General features: G+C 46.3%; 1 protein-coding gene across 8 annotated transcripts in view; it reads right to left on the reverse strand.

Moving 5' to 3' along the window:
• LOC119967210 (ensconsin-like) overlaps positions 1–19,271 on the reverse strand; it is a 245,898-nt gene that overhangs the window by 144,823 nt on the left and 81,804 nt on the right. For 6 of the 8 annotated variants that reach the window (XM_038799434.1, XM_038799433.1, XM_038799439.1 and 3 more), the window contains exon 2: positions 6,816–6,854. The exons of the other annotated variants lie outside the window; for them this stretch is intronic. In XM_038799434.1, the coding sequence (XP_038655362.1) occupies positions 6,816–6,854 (39 nt within the window). The remainder of the gene's footprint in view (positions 1–6,815; positions 6,855–19,271) is intronic. 8 annotated transcript variants of the gene reach the window in all.

The raw sequence follows: 19,271 nt of genomic DNA on the forward strand, positions 1-19,271 counted from the left end.
GAGGTCCACAAAAGACCAGCCATGATCTAATTGAATGGCGGAGCAGGCTCGAGGGGCCAGATGGCCTACTCCTGCTCCTAGTTCTTATGTTCTTATGTTCTATTGATGCTTGGGGTTTTTATTCAAATCTTCTTCCACATCTTTTCATCAGCTGTATTCTTCCATTCCTCTCGAAAGTTATGTAATTGCGTACATATCCTATATTCCCACAATCTGCATTTCATTTCATTTTCTACCTGACTGCAACCAGCCTACATTTAAATCTCCACCCCTCTTCACTTGCATGTGATCAGTAAATTCTATGGTTGCAGTCCAATACCCATCTATCTGTAAGATAGATAGCTAGACAGATAGAGACTAAACATTAGGCCCACGCATGGAGGTCCAAAGTTACACATGCCCTCCTCCTGTCTGAATAACACCAATTATTACGAGGTTTTAAATTGTCAATCAACAAACTTGTCCCTCTTTCTTTCATGCACTCTATGCAAATGGTCCCTAATTTTATCTTATTATGGTTTCTAAAAGTTTTCCCCACACTACTGCTGAATAGTATGTTTATAAAAAACATTACTATTAAGCTTATATTATGTTTTGTGTGCTTCTAATTTTCTTTTTCTATCTTTCAGTTACTCTTTCTTATTTTACTATTTTCATTAGCCTCACCAACTTTTAAAAATAAGTTGAACTTCAGGGAAAAAGTAAAGCTGACATTTTTTAATTTTCTCCAAGGTAAGGTGGAACGAACGGCTGCCACCTCCGGACGAACCCTAACATTGACCCTCTTAGGGCGAACTTATTTTCTCGAGACTGAGAAACCCAGCATGTCACTAACCCAGGTCGCCTAATTTCGGGGGCTTTGGAGTCCCTCCACATCCACCTCCAGGCTACCAGTGAGGGCAAGGCCAACAAAACGTCAGCCTCTCTCGGCGCCTGGACTCCCGGCTCTTCTGACACTCCAAAGATCGGCACCTCTGGACTCGGCACCACCCGTGTTTTAGATCTCGTGGACATAGCCTGAGCAAAACCCTGCCAAAACCCTCCAAGCTTCGGGCATGTCCAAAACATATGGACATGATTTGCTGGACCTGCCGCGCACCTCGCACACCTTGTCCTGTACCCCAAAAAACCTGCTCATCCGGGCCACTGTCATGTGTGCACCATCATGACTACCATAAATTGGATCAGGCTACGCCTGGCACATGATGAGAATGTGTTAACCCTGCTTAAGGCATCCGCCCACAGACCCACCTCTATCTCTCCCCCTAGCTCATCTTCACACTTTCATATTAGTTCCTCTATCCGAGTTTCCTCCAACACCATAAGTTCTTTGTAGATATCGGATACCTTCCCCTCTTCCACCCATGTTCTGGAAACTATCCTGTCCTATATCCCCCGTGGTGGCAGTTCAAATTCCTCCTCCAAATCTTTCAAATTAGGGAATCTCCCGTCTATAAATAGATCCCCCATCCTCTTAATTCCTACCCTCTGCCATCTCCAAAACCCTCCATCCAGTCTTCTCGGCACAAACCGATGGTTGTTGTAAATCGGGGCCCAGACCGATGCCCCATCTGCTCTCCTATATTTCCTCCACTGCCCCCAAACTCTCAGAGCCGCCACTACCACCGGGCTTGTGGAGTACCGGGTTGGTGAGAACGGCAGAGGTGCCGTTATCAGTGCCCCCAAACTTATGTTCTCACACGATACCACCTCTACTCGCTCCCATACCGACCCCCCACTTCCTAATTATGGCTATATTAGCCGCCCAGTAGTAGTTACACTTTCTTCACTCGCGGGGTTTTAACCGCCCACACAAAGCTCAAAATCACCTTATTCACCCATTTAAAAAAGGCCCTCGGGATAGAGATGGGGAGACACTGAAAGACAATAGAAATCTGGGGAGGACCGTCATTTTCAGGGTCTGTACCCGCCCCGCCAGTGAGAGCGGGAGCATGTCCTATCTCCTAAAGTCCTCCTTCATTTGTTCTACAAGCCGAGACAAGTTTAACTTGTGCAATGACTCCCATTCCCCTGCCACCCGGATTCCCAGACAGCAAAAGCTCCTTCCTACCATTCTAAACGGCAGCTCTCCCAGTCTACTATCCTACCCCCTCGCCTGGATCGCGAACATCTCACTTTTCCCCATATTCAATCTGTACCCCGAAAACCTGCCAAATTCCAGTAAAATCCACATAATCTTCCTCTGATGGGTCCGAAATATACAGGAGCAGGTCATCCCCATAAAGTGAGACCCAATGCTCCCCCCCCCCCCCCCCGGGATCAGCCCTTTCCAGTTCCTGGAAGCTCTTAACGCCACAGCCAATGGCTCTATGGCCAGTGCAAACAACAGCGGGGAAAGGGGACATCCTTGCCTTGTCCCTCGATGCAGCTTAAAATAGCCCGACATCAGCCGATTCATACACACACAATGGTGTCTGATACGGCACCCGCACCCATTCAATTAAGCCCTGACCAAACCCGAAATTTTCTAACATCTCCCACAAATAATTCCACTCCACCCGATCAAAGGCCTTCTCCACATCCATCGCAACCACCGCCAAACCCCGCCCCCGAGGGCATGATAATGTTTAAGGGCCTTCCAACATTGGTCGTGAGTTGCCTGCACTTTACAAGCCCCATCTGGTCTTCCCCTATCACCCCCGGACACAGTCCTCTATCCTTGTGGCCAATGTCTTAGCTTATACTTTGTGGGCATGGGAGAAAAAAGAAAACGCCTTCACTCTTGACCGTCCAAAACTCCATGGTCTGCTCCCCCCATTTGCTCCATAAACCCCTTTAATTCCTTCTCTATAGCTGGCACCCTCCTTGTCCTAGAACCACCCCCCCCCCCCCCCCCCCCCCCACCCCCCACCCCCCCACCCACCCAGGTCTTAGAGTCCAGCCCTGAATGAAACACCTGGTCGACCCACCTCTTCCTCAATCTGGTCTGGTCTATAACCTTAAGGTTTGTTTCTTGTAACATTGCCACGTCCACCTTCAATCCTCTCAGATGCGCGAACACGCGAGCCCTCTTAACCGGCCCATTTAGCTCTCTGACATTCCAAGTAATCAGCCTAGCCGGGGGTAATCAGCCTAGCCGGGGGGCTTCCCGCCAACCCCCCTTCCAATTAGCCATCACCCTTCTTAGGCCAGCCGTCAACTCGTGTCTCGGGACTGCCCTCGGGCCTTCGCCGTCCCCTAGCAACAGTTTATCCCAACAGCAGAGCAGCTCCCTCCCACCTCTTCCCCCCCCCCCCCCCCCCCCCCCCCTAGTAACAGCACCAGAAACCCAACCCCCCATATCAAACTTATCACCTGCTCACCCTCCCACTGCGCTTCCGTGAGCTTGCTAACCTAGCGGTCTTGGTAGCTCCCGCCCATGGCCCCCCCGGCTTGGACATACATATGCAAAGCATCACAGTCCCCAGTAAACAAACAGTAGAAAAAATCCTTCCATCCACCTTCCAATGGAACAGAGCTACTCAAACATCTTATCACGATGAAAACCAAAGAAAAAAGGAAGGGGCAAAAGCAACCAAAGAGAGAAAAAAAAGGGGACAAGAAACAACAATAATCCCTCGTTACAGAGAGCACTTCATAATCAAAACGACACAGAAGCGATTTTGACCAAATCGCCACTGCAATGCCCTCCCCCAAGGTTCAGTGTCATTAATCCCCTGCTAGCCTTTTGTCCTTGATAAAGTTCATAACTTTGTCTGGTGATTCAAAATAAAGTTCCTGGCCCTCAAACGTGACCCAAAGACGCGCTGGATACAACATCCCGAACTTCACCCCCTTCTTGAAGAGGGCCAATTTTGCCCTATTAAATTTGACCCGCCGTTTGGCCAGTTCCACGCTCAGGTCCTGACAGATGCGCAACTCACAGTTCTCCCACTCGCAGCCCTATATCCGCTTGGCCCACAGCAAAATCTGTTCCTTGTCCAGGAACCGGTGCATTTTCACCACCATCGTCCTCGACGGTTCATTCGCTCGCGGCTACCTTGCAAGAGCTCAATGCGCTCTGCCCACTTCCAAAGGTCGCGTAAACGCCCATCTCCCATCAACTTTTCCAGCATATTTGCCACATATGACCATAAGACATAGGAGCAGAATTAGGCCACTTGGCCCATCGAGTCTGCTCCACCATTCAATCATGGCTGATATTTTCTCATCCCCATTCTCCTGCCTTTTCCCCATAACCCCTGATCCCCTTATTAATCAAGAACCTATCTATCTCTGTCTTAAAGACACTCAATGAATTGGCCTCCACAGCCTTCTGCAGCAAAGAGTTCCACAGATTCACCACCCTCTGGCGGAAGAAATTCCTCCTCATCTGTTTTAAAGGATCGTCCCTTTAGTCTGAGATGGTGTCCTCTGGTTCTAGTTTTTCCTACAAGTGGAAACATCCTTTCCACATCCACTCTATCCAGGCCTCACAGTATCTTGTAAGTTTCAATAAGATCCCCTCTCTTACTTCTAAACTCCAAGTTTAGTACAGACCCAGAGACCTCAAATGTTCCTCATACGACAAGTTCGTCATTCCAGGGATCATTCTTGTCAACCTCCTCTGGACCCTTTCCAAGGCCACCACTTCCTTCCTTAGATATGGGGCCCAAAACTGCTCACAATACTCCAAATTGGGGTCTGACCAGAGCCTTATGTAGCCTCAGAAGTACTAGCCCTCTTTACATGAATGCTAACATTGCATTTGCCTTCCTAACTGCTGACTGAACCTGCACGTTAACCTTAAGAGAATCGTGAACAAGGACTCCCAAGTCCCTTTGTGCTTCTACTTTCCAAAGTATTTCCCCATTTAGTAAATAGTCTATGTCAAAATTCCTCCTTCCAAAGTGCATAACACTTTTCCACATTGTATTTAATTTGCCACTTCATTGCCCACTCTCCTAGCTTGTCCAAGTTCTTCTGCAGCCCCCTTGTTCCTTAATACTACCTGTCCCTCTACAGATCTTTGTATAATCTGGAAACTTTGCAACAGTGCCTTCAGTACCTTCGTCCCGATCATTAATGTATATTGTAAAAAGTTGTTGCCCCAGCATAGACCCCTGAGGCACACCACTGCAGTCATCAGCTGCCATCCTGAAAAAGACCCCTTTATGCCCACTCTGCCAGTCAGCCAATCCTCTATCCATGCCAGGATGTTACCCTGAACAACATGAGCTCTTAACTTATTTAACAGTCTCTTATGAGGCACCTTGTCAAAGGCCTTCTGGAAACCTAAATAAATTACATCCACCGGTTCTCCTTTGTCTAACTTGCTCTTTACCTCCTCAAAGAACTCTAACAGATTTGTCAGACACGACCTCCCTTTGACAAAGCCGTGCTGACTCAGTTCTATTTTACCATGCACTTCCCAGTGCTTCGCGATCTCATCTTTAATAACAGACTCTAATATCTTACCAATGACTTAGTCAGGCTAACCGGCCTATAATTTCCCATCTTCTGCCTCCCTCCCTTCTTAAACAGTGGTGTTACATTAGCCTCCTTCCAGTCCTCTGGGACCCTGCCTACCTCCAATGATTCCTGAAAGATCATCACTAATGCCGCCACAATTTCCTCAGCTATCTCTTTTAGGACCCTGGGGTCCATCCGGTCCAGGTGACGTATCCACCTTCAAACCTTTCAGTTTCCCCAGAACCTTCTGCTTAGTAATGGTCACTGCACTCACCTCTGCCCCCTGGAGCTCTGGCATCCCACTGGTGTCTTCCATTGTGAAGACTGATGCAAAGTAACTATTCGTCAGCCATTTCTTTGTTTCCTAATATTACTTCTCCAGCCACATTTTCTAGTGGTCCAATGTCTATTTTTGCCCTCGCGCCCAAACCGTCACTGCCCTCAGGGAGGCGACGATCCTCAGGTTCTGTCTCCTGGACCTGTTCTCCAAGTCCTCCAACTTCTCCTGCAACCTATTCTGGTGTTCCTTCATCAGCCCCACCTCGGCCTCCAAAGCGGTTAAATGGTCCTCTTGCTCAGACATCATTTCCTCCACTTTCTGAAACATCTGCCTGTGGGTTTCTAGACCCTGTTCCACCCGATCAATCGATGCCTTAATCGGGACCAGCGTATCTTTCTTTAGCTTGGCGAAGCTCTCCTCAAAGAACTTCATCAGCTGTACCGTTGATCACTGTGCCGCCACCCCAGGATCCTACACCTCCGCCATGTTTTCCTCCGCTGCCGGCTCTGCACGTGTCTTCCTTGCTTGACTATGTCTCCTTACAAGCCACTTCTAGTCCAATACTCCATACACTGGTGGGGTATTTCTCCTCACTGTCTCACTCTCCACCGATTTATCCAGTAAAATTCCGAAACAAACGGGAGAAAAGGTCCAAAAGCTTTGTCACAAGCGGGAGTTACCAAATGTGCGACCCCCTACTCCATGGCCGCCACCAGAAGTCGGAGATGTTTAATGTTGATAGTACATTGTTCAGCACCATTTGCGACTCCTCAGGCATTGAAGTAGTCCATACCCAAATGCAGCAAAGACAATATCCAAATTTGGACTGACAAGTGGCAAGTAACATTTGCAACAAAATTTCCAGGAGTCCCCTACAAGAGATAGTCTAACCATCACCCCATGACATTCAATGGCATTACCATTGTTGAATACCCAATTAGCAACATGCTGGGGGTCACTATTGACCAAAAATGAACAGGATCAACCATATAAATACTGTGGTTATTTTGGGTTTAGTCTTGACCTTGATTTAAGAATTTACTTTGGTATTGTATATTGATTTTCTCCTGCTGTGGATAGATTAGTTGTGTGATTGATTCTTCAATAGCTAGTGTACATCTACCTTGCTCCAGTACTGAAGAAGCAAAGAATACACCATTATCTGCAAAAGATAAAGATGCATTGCATTAAGGGTAAAGTAGTAGCATGGATAGAGGATTGGTTAATTAATAGAAAGCAAAGAGTTGGGATTAATGGGTGTTTCTCTGGTTGGCAATCAGTAGCTAGTGGTGTCCCTCAGGGGTCCGTGTTGGGCCCACAATTGTTCACAATTTACATAGATGATTTGGAGTTGGGGACCAAGGGCAATGTGTCCAAGTTTGCAGATGACACTAAGATGAGTGGTAAAGCGAAAAGTGCAGAGGATACTGGAAGTCTGCAGAGGGATTTGGATAGGTTAAGTGAATGGGCTAGGGTCTGGCAGATGGAATACAATGTTGACAAATGTGAGGTTATCCATTTTGGTAGGAATAACAGCAAACGGGATTATTATTTAAACGATAAAATATTAAAGCATGCCGCTGTTCAGAGAGACTTGGGTGTGCTAGAGCATGAGTCACAGAAGGTTGGTTTACAAGTGCAACAGGTGATTAAGAAGGCAAATGGAATTTTGTCCTTCATTGCTAGAGGGATGGAGTTTAAGACTAGGGAGGTTATGTTGCAACTGTATAAGGTGTTAGTGAGGCCACACCTGGAGTATTGTGTTCAGTTTTGGTCTCCTTACTTGAGAAAGGACGTACTGGCGCTGGAGGGTGTGCAGAGGAGATTCACTAGGTTAAGCCCAGAGCTGAAGGGGTTGGATTATGAGGAGAGGTTGAGTAGACTGGGACTGTACTCATTGGAATTTAGAAGGATGAGGGGGGATCTTATAGAAACATTTAAAATTATGAAGGGAATAGATAGGATAGATGCGGGCAGGTTGTTTCCACTGGCGGGTGACAGCAGAACTCGGGGACATAGCTTCAAAATAAGGGGAAGTAGATTTAGGACTGAGTTTAGGAGGAACTTCTTCACCCAAAGGGTTGTGAATCTATGGAATTCCTTGCCCAGTGAAGCAGTTGAGGCTCCTTCATTACATGTTTTTACGGTAAAGATAGATAGTTTTTTGAAGAATAAAGGGATTAAGGGTTATGGTGTTCGGGCCGGAAAGTGGAGCTGAGTCCACAAAAGATCAGCCATGATCTAATTGAATGGCGGAGCAGGCTCGAGGGGCCAGATGGAACATAGAACAGCACAGAACAGAACAGGCCCTTTGGCCCTCGATGTTGTGCCGAGCAATGATCACCCTACTCAAACCCACGTATCCACCCTATACCCGTAACCCAACAATCCCACCCCCACTTAACCTTACTTTTTAGGACACTACAGGCAATTTAGCATGGCCAATCCACCTAACCAGATGGCCTACTCCTGCTCCTAGTTCTTATGTTCTTATGTTCTTATGACAATCAAGGTTGCAACAAGACAAGGGGCATGTCTGGACTGAGTCTTGGGAATTAAAATGGTGATGTGAAAGGGGTGGCTGCAGGAGAGTATTTAGTGACTGTGATCATTATTCTTTTCCATAACTATGCTAAATTCAACCAAATTAAGATAGGGCAAGAGTAAAATAATTACATTGCAAAAAAAAAAGGCCAATTTTCCAGAGCTTAAATGTGATTCAGAAAATAATACTTGACGCTAAATCAATGTCAGAGCAGAGGCAGAGAGGCAGTGACAGAGTAGTACTGTCTCCGGACTAGTAATCCAGAGACCCAGGATAATGATCTGGGGACCCAGGTTCGAATCCCATCACGGCAGGTGATGGAATTTAGACTCAATAAAATACCTGGAATTCAAGTCTAACGATGACCATGAAACCATTATAGATTGTCGTAACACCCCATCTGGTTCACTATGTCCTTTAGGGAAGGAAATCTGTCATCCTTACTTGGTCTAGCCAACAGGTAATTCCAGACCCACAGCAATGTGATTGATTCTTAAATGCCCTTGGAAATTGCCTAACAAGCCACTCGGGTGTATTCAACCGCTACAAAAACACAAAAAAGGAATGAAACCGGACAGACCACCCGGCATCAAACCAAGCACCGGAAATGAGGGGACTTCCGGTGGCGGCCATGGTGTGAGTGGTTGCACACAGAGCAGCTCCTGCTCGAAGGCATAGAACCAAAGCTCTTTTTACCTGAAAATGGGAGAAACTTCTGCGGAAAAGTGCTGTTGAAGGTTGGAGGATCGGTTCGCCCGGGTGTGGCTTATCTTCTGGTTACCAAACCTGGCAGAAGATGAAAGACCTGGCCAAGGAGTTAGACGAGACCGGTGGTGCAGCAGTTATTGGAAAGATGGTGGAAGGGGAAGGCTGCTGCAGGTTGGAAAGCTCCATGTGAAGTAGTTGATGGATTTCATCAGGGAAGAGTTCCAACAAAGAAAAGAGATGCAGGAGGACCGATTGAAGGCCATCAAAGTGGCTGTGGCACCCCTGAAGAACTCAAGAGAAAGGGTCAAAGAGTGCCTGAAGGCACAGGGATTGCAGATCCGTGAGATGGACAGGGTGAAGTCGGACCACGGCGATCGGGTGGTGTCATTAGAGGTGGGGCTCTTGGGAGAACGTTACAAGGATTAAGAGCAAAGGTGGAGCAAGAGAACAGGTTTGGGAAGGCAGAACCTGCGCATCGTCGGCCTGCCTGAAGGAATGGAAAGCACACATGCCATGAGGTAAGTCTTGGGGGTATTGGCAGGGCTGCTGGTGGGGAAGGGGAGGGGGGCTGGACAATTTAATTATACAATGGCAACACTTTGACCATATGTATTCACTTTTTCAGCAATTGTTCTGCTTTTTCTGAGAAATAATGAATTCAAAATGATTCGGGTTTCTGAACATAGTTGGGCTGAGTGATTTCTTTTTTCCTTTGAACAATCCTATTCATATTTTAATCCTTCCAGTTTCTCATACTTATTAAACAATTTATTGTGCACAGATCTGCTGACATGTCAACACAATGTTAAGTGAAGCTTTTTGTTTTGCGTTGTGTTCCACACCCATTTAGACAGAAATAACTCTTCAGGCAAAGTGCAGAAGTTGCATATTTTATTTGCATTCAGAAAGGGTTACTGGTTTATCTTTATAACTGTAGTTCATGTGACTTCCTTCTGGCCAAAGTAATAAAGTATGTCCTAGATATTTCAGTGCATCTCCTCCACAGTAAACAAAAAAAAATTGCATTTTCACACAGCTGTGCTTTGTATTTTTGAACTCAATTATAATTTAAAAATCACAACTAGCAATGCTGGTTGCATGAAGTGACAAAGAATGTACTGCAAATCATCAGTTAATTTTGGTATGGTAAATAGTACAATGCTATATGCATTATGATCTCTTGATCAAATATTAATGTTAAGACAATGATTAATTTAACAAGCATTTGTTCTCCTGACAGCATGCATTATTGGCAAACTTGCACAAAAATACTTTACACTGGACCTGTCCTCCCACAACTCTTTCCTAACAATACTTTGAACAACAAGATATCTTCCTTGTCATAAATGTATGACTGAACGGGACACCACATTGCACAGGTGAGATCAGATATTGCCTTCAGTTAGTTTCAGGCAGAAGTCCTTGTCCATTTGTAGTGTGGCACGGTGGCATTCCAATAAGAAACGCTAACAAGAAAATAAAATTAAACACAAGAACACTTGCTGAAAAACACCAGAATTCCATTCTTCAAAAGTTTTAAATAGTGACAATTGCACCAAGTCATTAAAACCGAATTAAAGTCTGAGACGGACTTAAATCTGCACACCAAACATAATCAAAAAATGATGATAATTAAATATTCCATAATGAATAGTCTCCCCAGCAAATTAGAAAATAAATTGTATCATTGTTTAAGTAGGCAGGCCAGTCTGCCTAACCTAGCTGGGCAAATTTTTGGAAATAATTCTGAAGACAGTCGTTTAGAAAGGCACAAATGATCATGGTCAGTCAGCATGGATTTAAGGCACGGTAGTAGCTGTCTAAATTGACTGAATTTTTTGCGTATTTACCACGGGTGTGGTCAAAAGGTGAGCATATTTGATCGCGTTCACATGGCTTTTATGCAGGGCTTTTTAGAATTATCCACATGACATTCTGGTCTGGAAAGGGATTAAAGGGAAAGTGGCAATTTGGATCCAATATTAGCTCAGTGAACATAGAACATAGAACGATACAGCGCAGTACAGGCCCTTCGGCCCACGATGTTGCACCGACATGGGAAGTCAAAACTAAAGGCCATCTAACCTACACTATGCCATTATCATCCATATGCTTATCCAATAAACTTTTAAATGCCCTCAATGTTGGCGAGTTCACTACTGTTGCAGGTAGGGCATTCCACGGCCTCACCACTCTTTGCGTAATAAACCTACCTCTGTCTGTCCTACATCTATTACCCCTCAATTTAAGGCTATGTCCCCTCGTGCTAGCCACCTCCATCCGCGGGAGAAGGCTCTCACTGTCCACCCTATCTAACCCTCTGATCATTTTGTATGCCTCTATTAAGTCACCTCTTAACCTTCTTCTCCCTAACGAAAACAACCTCAAGTCCATCAGCCTTTCCTCATAAGATTTTCCCTCCATACCAGGCAACATCCTGGTAAATCTCCTCTGCACCCGTTCCAAAGCTTCCACGTCCTTCCTATAATGAGGCAACCAGAACTGTACGCAATACTCCAAATGCGGCCGTACTAGAGTTTTGTACAACTGCAACATGACCTCATGGCTCCGGAACTCAATCCCTCTACCAATAAAGGCCAACACACCATAGGCCTTCTTCACAACCCTATCAACCTGGGTGGCAACTTTCAGGGATCTATGTACATGGACACCGAGATCCCTCTGCTCATCCACACTGCCAAGAATTTTATCATTAGCCAAATATTGCGCATTCCTGTTTTTCTTTCTAAAGGGAATCACCTCACACTTCTCTACATTGAACTCCATTTGCCACCTCTCAGCCCAGCTCTGCAGCTTATCTACGTCCCTCTGTAACCTGCAACATCCTTCCACACTGTCTACAACTCCACCGACTTTAGTGTCGTCTGCAAATTTACTCACCCAACCTTCTGTGCCCTCCTCTAGGTCATTTATAAAAATGACAAACAGCAACGGCCCTAGAACAGATCCTTGTGGTACGCCACTCGTAACTGAACTCCATTCTGAACATTTGCCATCAACCACCACCCTCTGTCTTCTTTCAACTAGCCAATTTCTGATCCACATCTCTAAATCACCCTCAATCCCCAGCCTCCGTATTTTCTGCAATAGCCGACCGTGGGGAACATTATCAAACGCTTTACTGAAATCCATATACACCACATCAACTGCTCTACCCTCGTCTACCTGTTCAGTCACCTCCTCAAAGAACTCGATAAGATTTGTGAGGCATGACCTACCCTTCACAAAACCATGCTGACTATCCCTAATCATATTATTCCTATCTAGATGATTATAAATCGTATCTCTTATAATCCTCTCCAAGACTTTACCCACAACAGACGTGAGGCTCACCGGCCTATAGTTACCGGGGTTATCTCTACTCCCCTTCTTGAACAAAGGGACCACATTTGCTACCCTCCAGTCCTCTGGCACTATTCCTGTAGCCAATGATGACATAAAAATCAAAGCCAAAGGCTCCGCAATCTCTTCCCTGGCTTCCCAGAGAATCCTAGAATAAATCCCATCAGGCACCGGGGGCTTATCTATTTTCACCTTGTCCAGAATTGCCAACACTTCTTCCCTACACATCTCAATGACATCTATTCTAATAGCCTGGGTCTCAGCATTCTCCTCCACAACATTATCTTTTTCCTGAGTGAATACTGACGAAAAGTATTCATTTAGTATCTCGCTTATCTCCTCAGCCTCCACACACAACTTCCCACCACTGTCCTTGACTGGCCCTACTCTTACCCTAGTCATTCTTTTATTCCTGACATACCTAAAGAAAGCTTTTGGGTTTTCCTTGATCCAACCTGCCAAAGACTTCTCATGTCCCCTCCTTGCTCGTCTTAGATCGCTCTTTAGATCCTTCCTCGCTTCCTTGTAACTATCAAGCGCCCCAACTGAAACTTCACGCCTCATCTTCACATAGGCCTCCTTCTTCCTCTTAACAAGAGATTCCACTTCTTTGGTAAACCACGGTTCCCTCGCTCTACCCCTTCCTCCCTGCCTGACTGGTACGTACTGATCAAGAACACGCAATAGCTGTTCCTTAAACAAGCTCCACATATCCAGTGTGCCCAACCCTTGCAGCCTACTTCTCCAACCTACACATCCTAAGTCATGTATAATGACATCATAATTGCCCTTCCCCCAGCTATAACTCTTGCCCTGCGGGGTATACTTATCCCTTTCCATCACTAACGTAAAGGTCACCGAATTGTGGTCACTGTTTCCAAAGTGCTCAACTACCTCCAGATCTAACACCTGGCCTGGTTCATTACCCAAAACCAAATCCAATGTGGCCTCGCCTCTTGTTGGCCTGTCAATATATTGTGTCAGGAAACCCTCCTGCACACATTGTACAAAGAACGACCCATCCAATGTACTCGAACTATATCTTTTCCAGTCAATATTTGGAAAGTTAAAGTCTCCCATAACAACTACCCTGTTACTTTCGCTCTTTTCCAGAATCATCTTCGCCATCCTTTCCTCTAGTGGTAGAAAGTAAAGGGTAATGGTCAAAACTGGAAGGCTGCTTCCTTTTCCTCGCATGGCTTATAGCAATGATTTTGAATTAAATGTGGAGAGTACGATTTGAGAAGTTTGCAGACGAGACAAAAATTGTTATGTGGTTGGTAATGAGAAAATTGCAGACTGCTGGAAAACATTCAACATGTCAGGTGGGCAAATCCAGTACAATCTGGATAAGTGTGAGTTAATGCATTTAGGAAAGGCAAGCAAGGCAAGAAAATACACAATAAATACCAAGTTACTAGGTAGTGTAGAACAGCAGAGATTCTTTGAACTACATACTTATAGATCCTTGATGGTACCAGGACAAAGCGGGGGGGTTGACAAACTTGCTTCATTATTATTGGGCGGCGAATGGACAAGGTGCAGCAGTAGTAGGAATGACAAGGGGTAGAGTGGGTTAGGATGGAGGAGGAATCTTGTAAGGGATCTAGTTTGAGGGCTATGGTGACGGCAGTATTGCCAATGGTCCCAGGTAGGTATTCAGGGAGCCCAGTGGTGCAGTCCATGGTGAAGATATGGAATCAGCTGGAGGCATTTTAGGATGGAAGGAATGTCGGTGCTAATGCCGCTGTGAGATTCGTGGGTTTGAGCCGGGGGGGGAATGATAGTGTATACGGAAGGTGGAGGGAAGTGGGGCTGGTCAAGATGAGGGATCTGTATTTGGAGGAAGGGTTCACCAGTCTGGAGGAGCTAAGCGAGAGGGTAGAGCTCCCGAGGGGGAAAGAGTTCAGATATCTGCAGGTTAGGGACTTTGCGCGAAAGGTCTGGAGGGGTTCCCTAGGTTGGCAGGATACACCATGCTGGAGCGACTGGTGCTTCCAGATGTGGAAGGGGAGGGAAGAATTGGGGATATATACAAATGGCGAGGGAGCAGTGAGGTGAGCAGGTGGTAAAGATAAAGGAGAAATGGGAAGCGGAGTTGGAAGGGGAGATCAATTGGGGAGTATGGAGTGAGGCACTGCGAAGGGTTAACGGGACCTCCTCTTGTGCAAGGATGAGCCTGATACAGTTTAAGGTGGTGCACAGGGTGCATCTGACTTGGGCGAGAATGAATGAGTTATTTCAGGGGTAGCAGATGAATGTGAGAGGTGTGGGCGGGGGCCAGTGTATCACGTGCAAATGTTTTGGAGTTGCGATAAATTGGGAAGATTCTGGGCAGGAGTGTTCACTGTCTTAACCAGGGTAGTGGAGGAGGAGGTGGACCCGGACCCCTTGGTGGCGATATTTGGGGTTTCAGAGAAGCTGGAGCTCACGAAGAGGAGGAAGGCCGATGTCCTGGCCTTCACCTCTCGGATTGCACGGCGACGAATTTTGCTGGAGTGGAGGTCAACATTGCCACCGGAGGTAGCGGCATGGTTGGGTGACCTGTGCGACTTCATGCGGTTGGAGAAGAGAAAGTACGAGTTAAGGGGCTCAGCAGGAGAGTTTGAGAAAAGGTGACCGTGATTGAAGAGCTGTTCGTCGCAGGGGGTGGGGGGTTGAAAAAGGGGAATAATCTGTACAGACTGTATAGTTGCTTGTTGGGAAGTATGTTTCCCGGGGTATTTATTTGTTGTAACCTGCTTTGATACACGTTTGTAATAAAATACATTTTTTTAAAAAGGTACCAGGACAGATAGATAAGGTGATTAAAAAGACAAAAGCTGTATGGAATGGATTACTTTCATCAGATGAGGCAAAGAATAAGAGAGCAGGGAAGTCATGCTTGAACTGCATAAAATACCAGTTAGGCCAAAGTTGAATTCTGCATACAGGTCTGGTGACCACATTACAGGAAAAATGTAATCGCACTAAATCTGGTTCAAAGATTTACAAGGATGTTGCTGGTAATGGAGAAAGGATTGGATTGGCTAAAGTTGTTTGCTTTGGAACAAAGGATGCAGAGTGGAGATCTAATCAAGGTGTATAAAGTGAAAAGTGGTCTGGATATGGTGGATAGGAAAGACCCATTTCTGTTAGCAGAGCGAGGTCAATAATCAGGAACAGAGACTTAATAATTGGCAATAGGATTAGAGGGAAATTAAGAACTTTATTCACCTAGGTAGTGGTCTGAAAATCATTACCTGAAAGAGCTGCAGAAGCAGAAACCCTCATCACATTTATAAAATACATGGAATGTGTATGTCACCTACAATGGCTACAGATCCTGGGCACCAAGACACAAGAGGTGGGTTTAGGAAGGTGAAGAGACTTCAATTGCACCACGTGGTCAGTGGTGTTGTTAGGCAAGTGTAGATTGCGAGCAGTTATGTAAGGATTAAACAACTTAGTGGTTAGCACTGCTGTCTCACAGCGCTGAGGACCCAGCTTGGAATCCTGTGGAGTTTGCACATTCTCCCCATGTTTGCATGGGTCTCACCCCCACAATGTAAAAAGATGTGCAGGGTAGATGAATTGGACACGTTAAATTGCCCCTTAATTGGAAAAAATGAATTGGGTACAACAATGCCTGCTCTCATTAAATCTCACCTCGGACCCCTTGCCTGAACTCCCCGGCTGCTCATCTCTGAACTTCCCTTCGGACGTGAGACTGCGTTCGGTTTTTAGAAAGCGGTTGTAAAAACTGCCAACTTGACATCGCAATTGCAGGGGCAGATTTTTGAGCATTGAGGGAGGTTATAGCGAGACAGTCCGTTAACAAATTCAAATAGGTTAACCCCCACCTTTCTCGGTGGGAACTGCATCATGCAAATGGAGGAGGTGGAGGATATTCGCTGCTGGAAATCTCACCATCCTAGATCCCCTTTTCTAGGCTCCATGATATTCTACCCCTCCTGACACCATTGCCGCCTGCGGCAAAGAGTGGTGCAAAATCTTGCCGACAATGAGTCACAATTTAATGGTAAATTAAAAATGCACATAGCACTGAAATATTTTCACTGCATGAGTACTCTCATAAAATTTGTAATGTTACATATATCTAACATCTACTGATAATTCAATCAATTATTTTGAATCAAGTTCACAAGAATGATCCCAGGAATGAAGAGCTGGTTTTATGAGGAACGGTTGAGGACTCTGGGTCCGTACCCGTTGGAGTTTAGAAGGATGACGGGGGATCTTATTGAAACTTACAGGATACTGCGAGGCCTGGATAGAGTGGACGTGAAAAGGATATTTCCACTTGTAGGAAAAACTATAATCAGAGGACACCATCTCAGACTAAAGGGATGATCCTTTAAAAAAGAGATGAGGAGGAATTTATTCAGCCAGAAGGTGGTGAATCTGTGGAACTCTGCTGCAGAAGGCTGTGAAGTGTATTTAAGACAGGGATAGATAGGTTCTTGATTAATAAGAGGATCAGGGGTTATGGGGAGAATGCAGGAGAATAGGGATGAGAAAAATATCAGCCATGATCGAATGGCAGAGTAGACTCTATGGGCGGAATTCTCCGCTCCCCACGTGGCGTGGGAGGGCCTCCCGACATTTTTTATGCCCCCCTGGCGACCCCAGCGATTCTCCCCCCCCCCCCCCCCCAGGCTCGGAAAAATCGCCGCTCGCCGTTTTTCACGGCGAACGGCGATTCTCCGAGCCCGATGGGCCGAGCGGCCAGCCCTTCATGCCCGTTTCACCACGCAGCAACCACACCTGGTCGCTGCATTCGTGAAACGGGCGCCAGATGCCCGTTTGGGGCATCTAGGGGCCCGATTGGCACGGGATCAGCACGACTGTGCTCGGGAGGGGACAGGCCCGCGATCGGTGCCCACCAATCGTCGGGCCAGTGTCCAAAACAAACGCACTCTTTCCCCTCCGCCGCCTGGCAAGATCAAGCCGCCACGTCTTGCCGGGCGGCTGAGGAGAAAGACGGCCACCGCGCATGCGCGGTTCGCGCCGTCTGCGCGATGAAATCATCCGCGCATGCGCGGGTTGGAACCGGCAACCCCATGACCTCACAAATGCGCCGTTTTGCGTGTCATTTCCGGCGCGACAAGGTCGCAGCCGGGAAAGACAGAGGCCCACTCCTAGCCCCCCCGGGTGGGGGTGAATTAGGTGCGGGCCCCAAGGCCGTCGTGAACCTCGGCCGATTTCACGACGGCCATCCCGATTTTTATCGGGAGCGGAGAATACCGCCCTATGTGTTGAGTGGCCTAATTCTGCTCCTATGTCTTATGGTCTAATTCAATATTTAAATACACATTTTGGTTTAAATGTCAACAGCTTTGTCACTGTATTGGTACCAAAACGGCCTGTTTTTAAAAACGTTTCAAGCAATGTGGGCATTGGAGCACTCAAGGACCAACGTGGACACATATGTTGGAACCGCAGGAGATGGGCAAGGTTCTCAATGAATATTTCTCCTCTTGTGTCTACCATGGAGAAAGACATGAAGATTTGGGAACCTGGGAAAAACCTGGGAAGAAGAGTGGCGACATATTGGGGACAGTTTGCATTACAGTAGAGGAGGTGATGTATTAAAATGTATGACGGTGGATAAATCTCCTGGCCCTGACCAGGTATATCCAAGAACACCGCTTGCGACCAGAGAAGAAAGAGCGGGAACCCTAGCTGAGATATTTGCATCATTGTTAGCCACAGGTGAGGTACTAGAAGACTGGAGGGTAGCAAATGTTGTGTCCTTATTTAAGAAGGGCTGCAAGGAAATATCTGGGAATTATAGCCTAACATCTGTGATGGGCAAGTTAACAGAGAGGATTCTGAGGGATAAGATAGACAGGCATTTGGAAAGACAGGGTTTGATTAGGGGTAGTCAGCACGGCTTTATGCATGGGAGATCATGCCTTACAAATTTGTTAGCGTTCTTTGATGAAGTGACCAGGAAGGTTGATGAGGGCAGGGCCGTAGACGTAGTCTATGTGGACTTCAGCAAGGCCTTTGATAAAAGTTCCACATGGTAGGCTGCTCTGGAAGGTTAGATCACATGGAATCCAGGGAGAGCGGGTAAATTGGATATACAATTGGCTTGATGATAGGAAGCAGAGGGTAATAGTGGAAGGGTGCTTGTCGGACTAGAGGCCTGTGACTAGTGGTGTGCCTCAAGGGTCAGTGTTGGGCCCATTGCTGTTTGTTATATATATGAACGATTTGGATGGGAATGTACAAGGCATGGTCAGTAAGTTTGCAGATGACACTAAAATAGATGTTATTGTAGACAGGTTATCGAAAATTGCAGCAGGATCTTGATCAGCTGAGGAAGTGGGCCGAGAAATGGCAAATGGAACTCAATACAGATAAGTGTGAGGTACTGCATTTTGAAAAATCAAATCAAGGTAGGACTTTCACGGCGAATAGTAGGACCATGGGGAGTATCGGGGAACATAGGTACCTTGGAGTTCAGGTGCATGGTTCTCCAAAGGTGGAGTCACAGGTAGATAGGGCAGTGAAGAAGGTTTTTGGCATGCTGGCCTTCATCAGTCAGGGCACCGAGTATAGAAGTTGGGAAGTTATGTTGCAGTGGTACAGGGCATTGGGGAGGCCACACCTGAAGTACCGTGTTCAGTTTTGGATATCTTGCTATAGGAAAGATGTTATTAAACAGGACAAGGTGCAGAAGAGATTTACAAGGATGTTGCCAGGACTCAAGGAACTGTGTTATAGGGAGAGGTGGACAGATTAGGACTTTTTTCTTTGGAGCGTAAGAGACGAATGGGTGATCTTATAGAGATGTATAAGATCATGAGAGGCATAGATAGGCTAAATGCACTCAGTCTTTTTCCCAGGGTTGGGGAATCAAGAACTAGAGGGCATAGGCTTAAGTTAAGAGGGAAAGAGTTAACGGGTACCCGAGGAGCAACTTTTTTTTTTTTTTTTTACACAGAGAGTGAT

Source organism: Scyliorhinus canicula, chromosome 6, assembly GCF_902713615.1.
Source record: "Scyliorhinus canicula chromosome 6, sScyCan1.1, whole genome shotgun sequence".
NCBI lineage: Eukaryota > Metazoa > Chordata > Chondrichthyes > Carcharhiniformes > Scyliorhinidae > Scyliorhinus > Scyliorhinus canicula.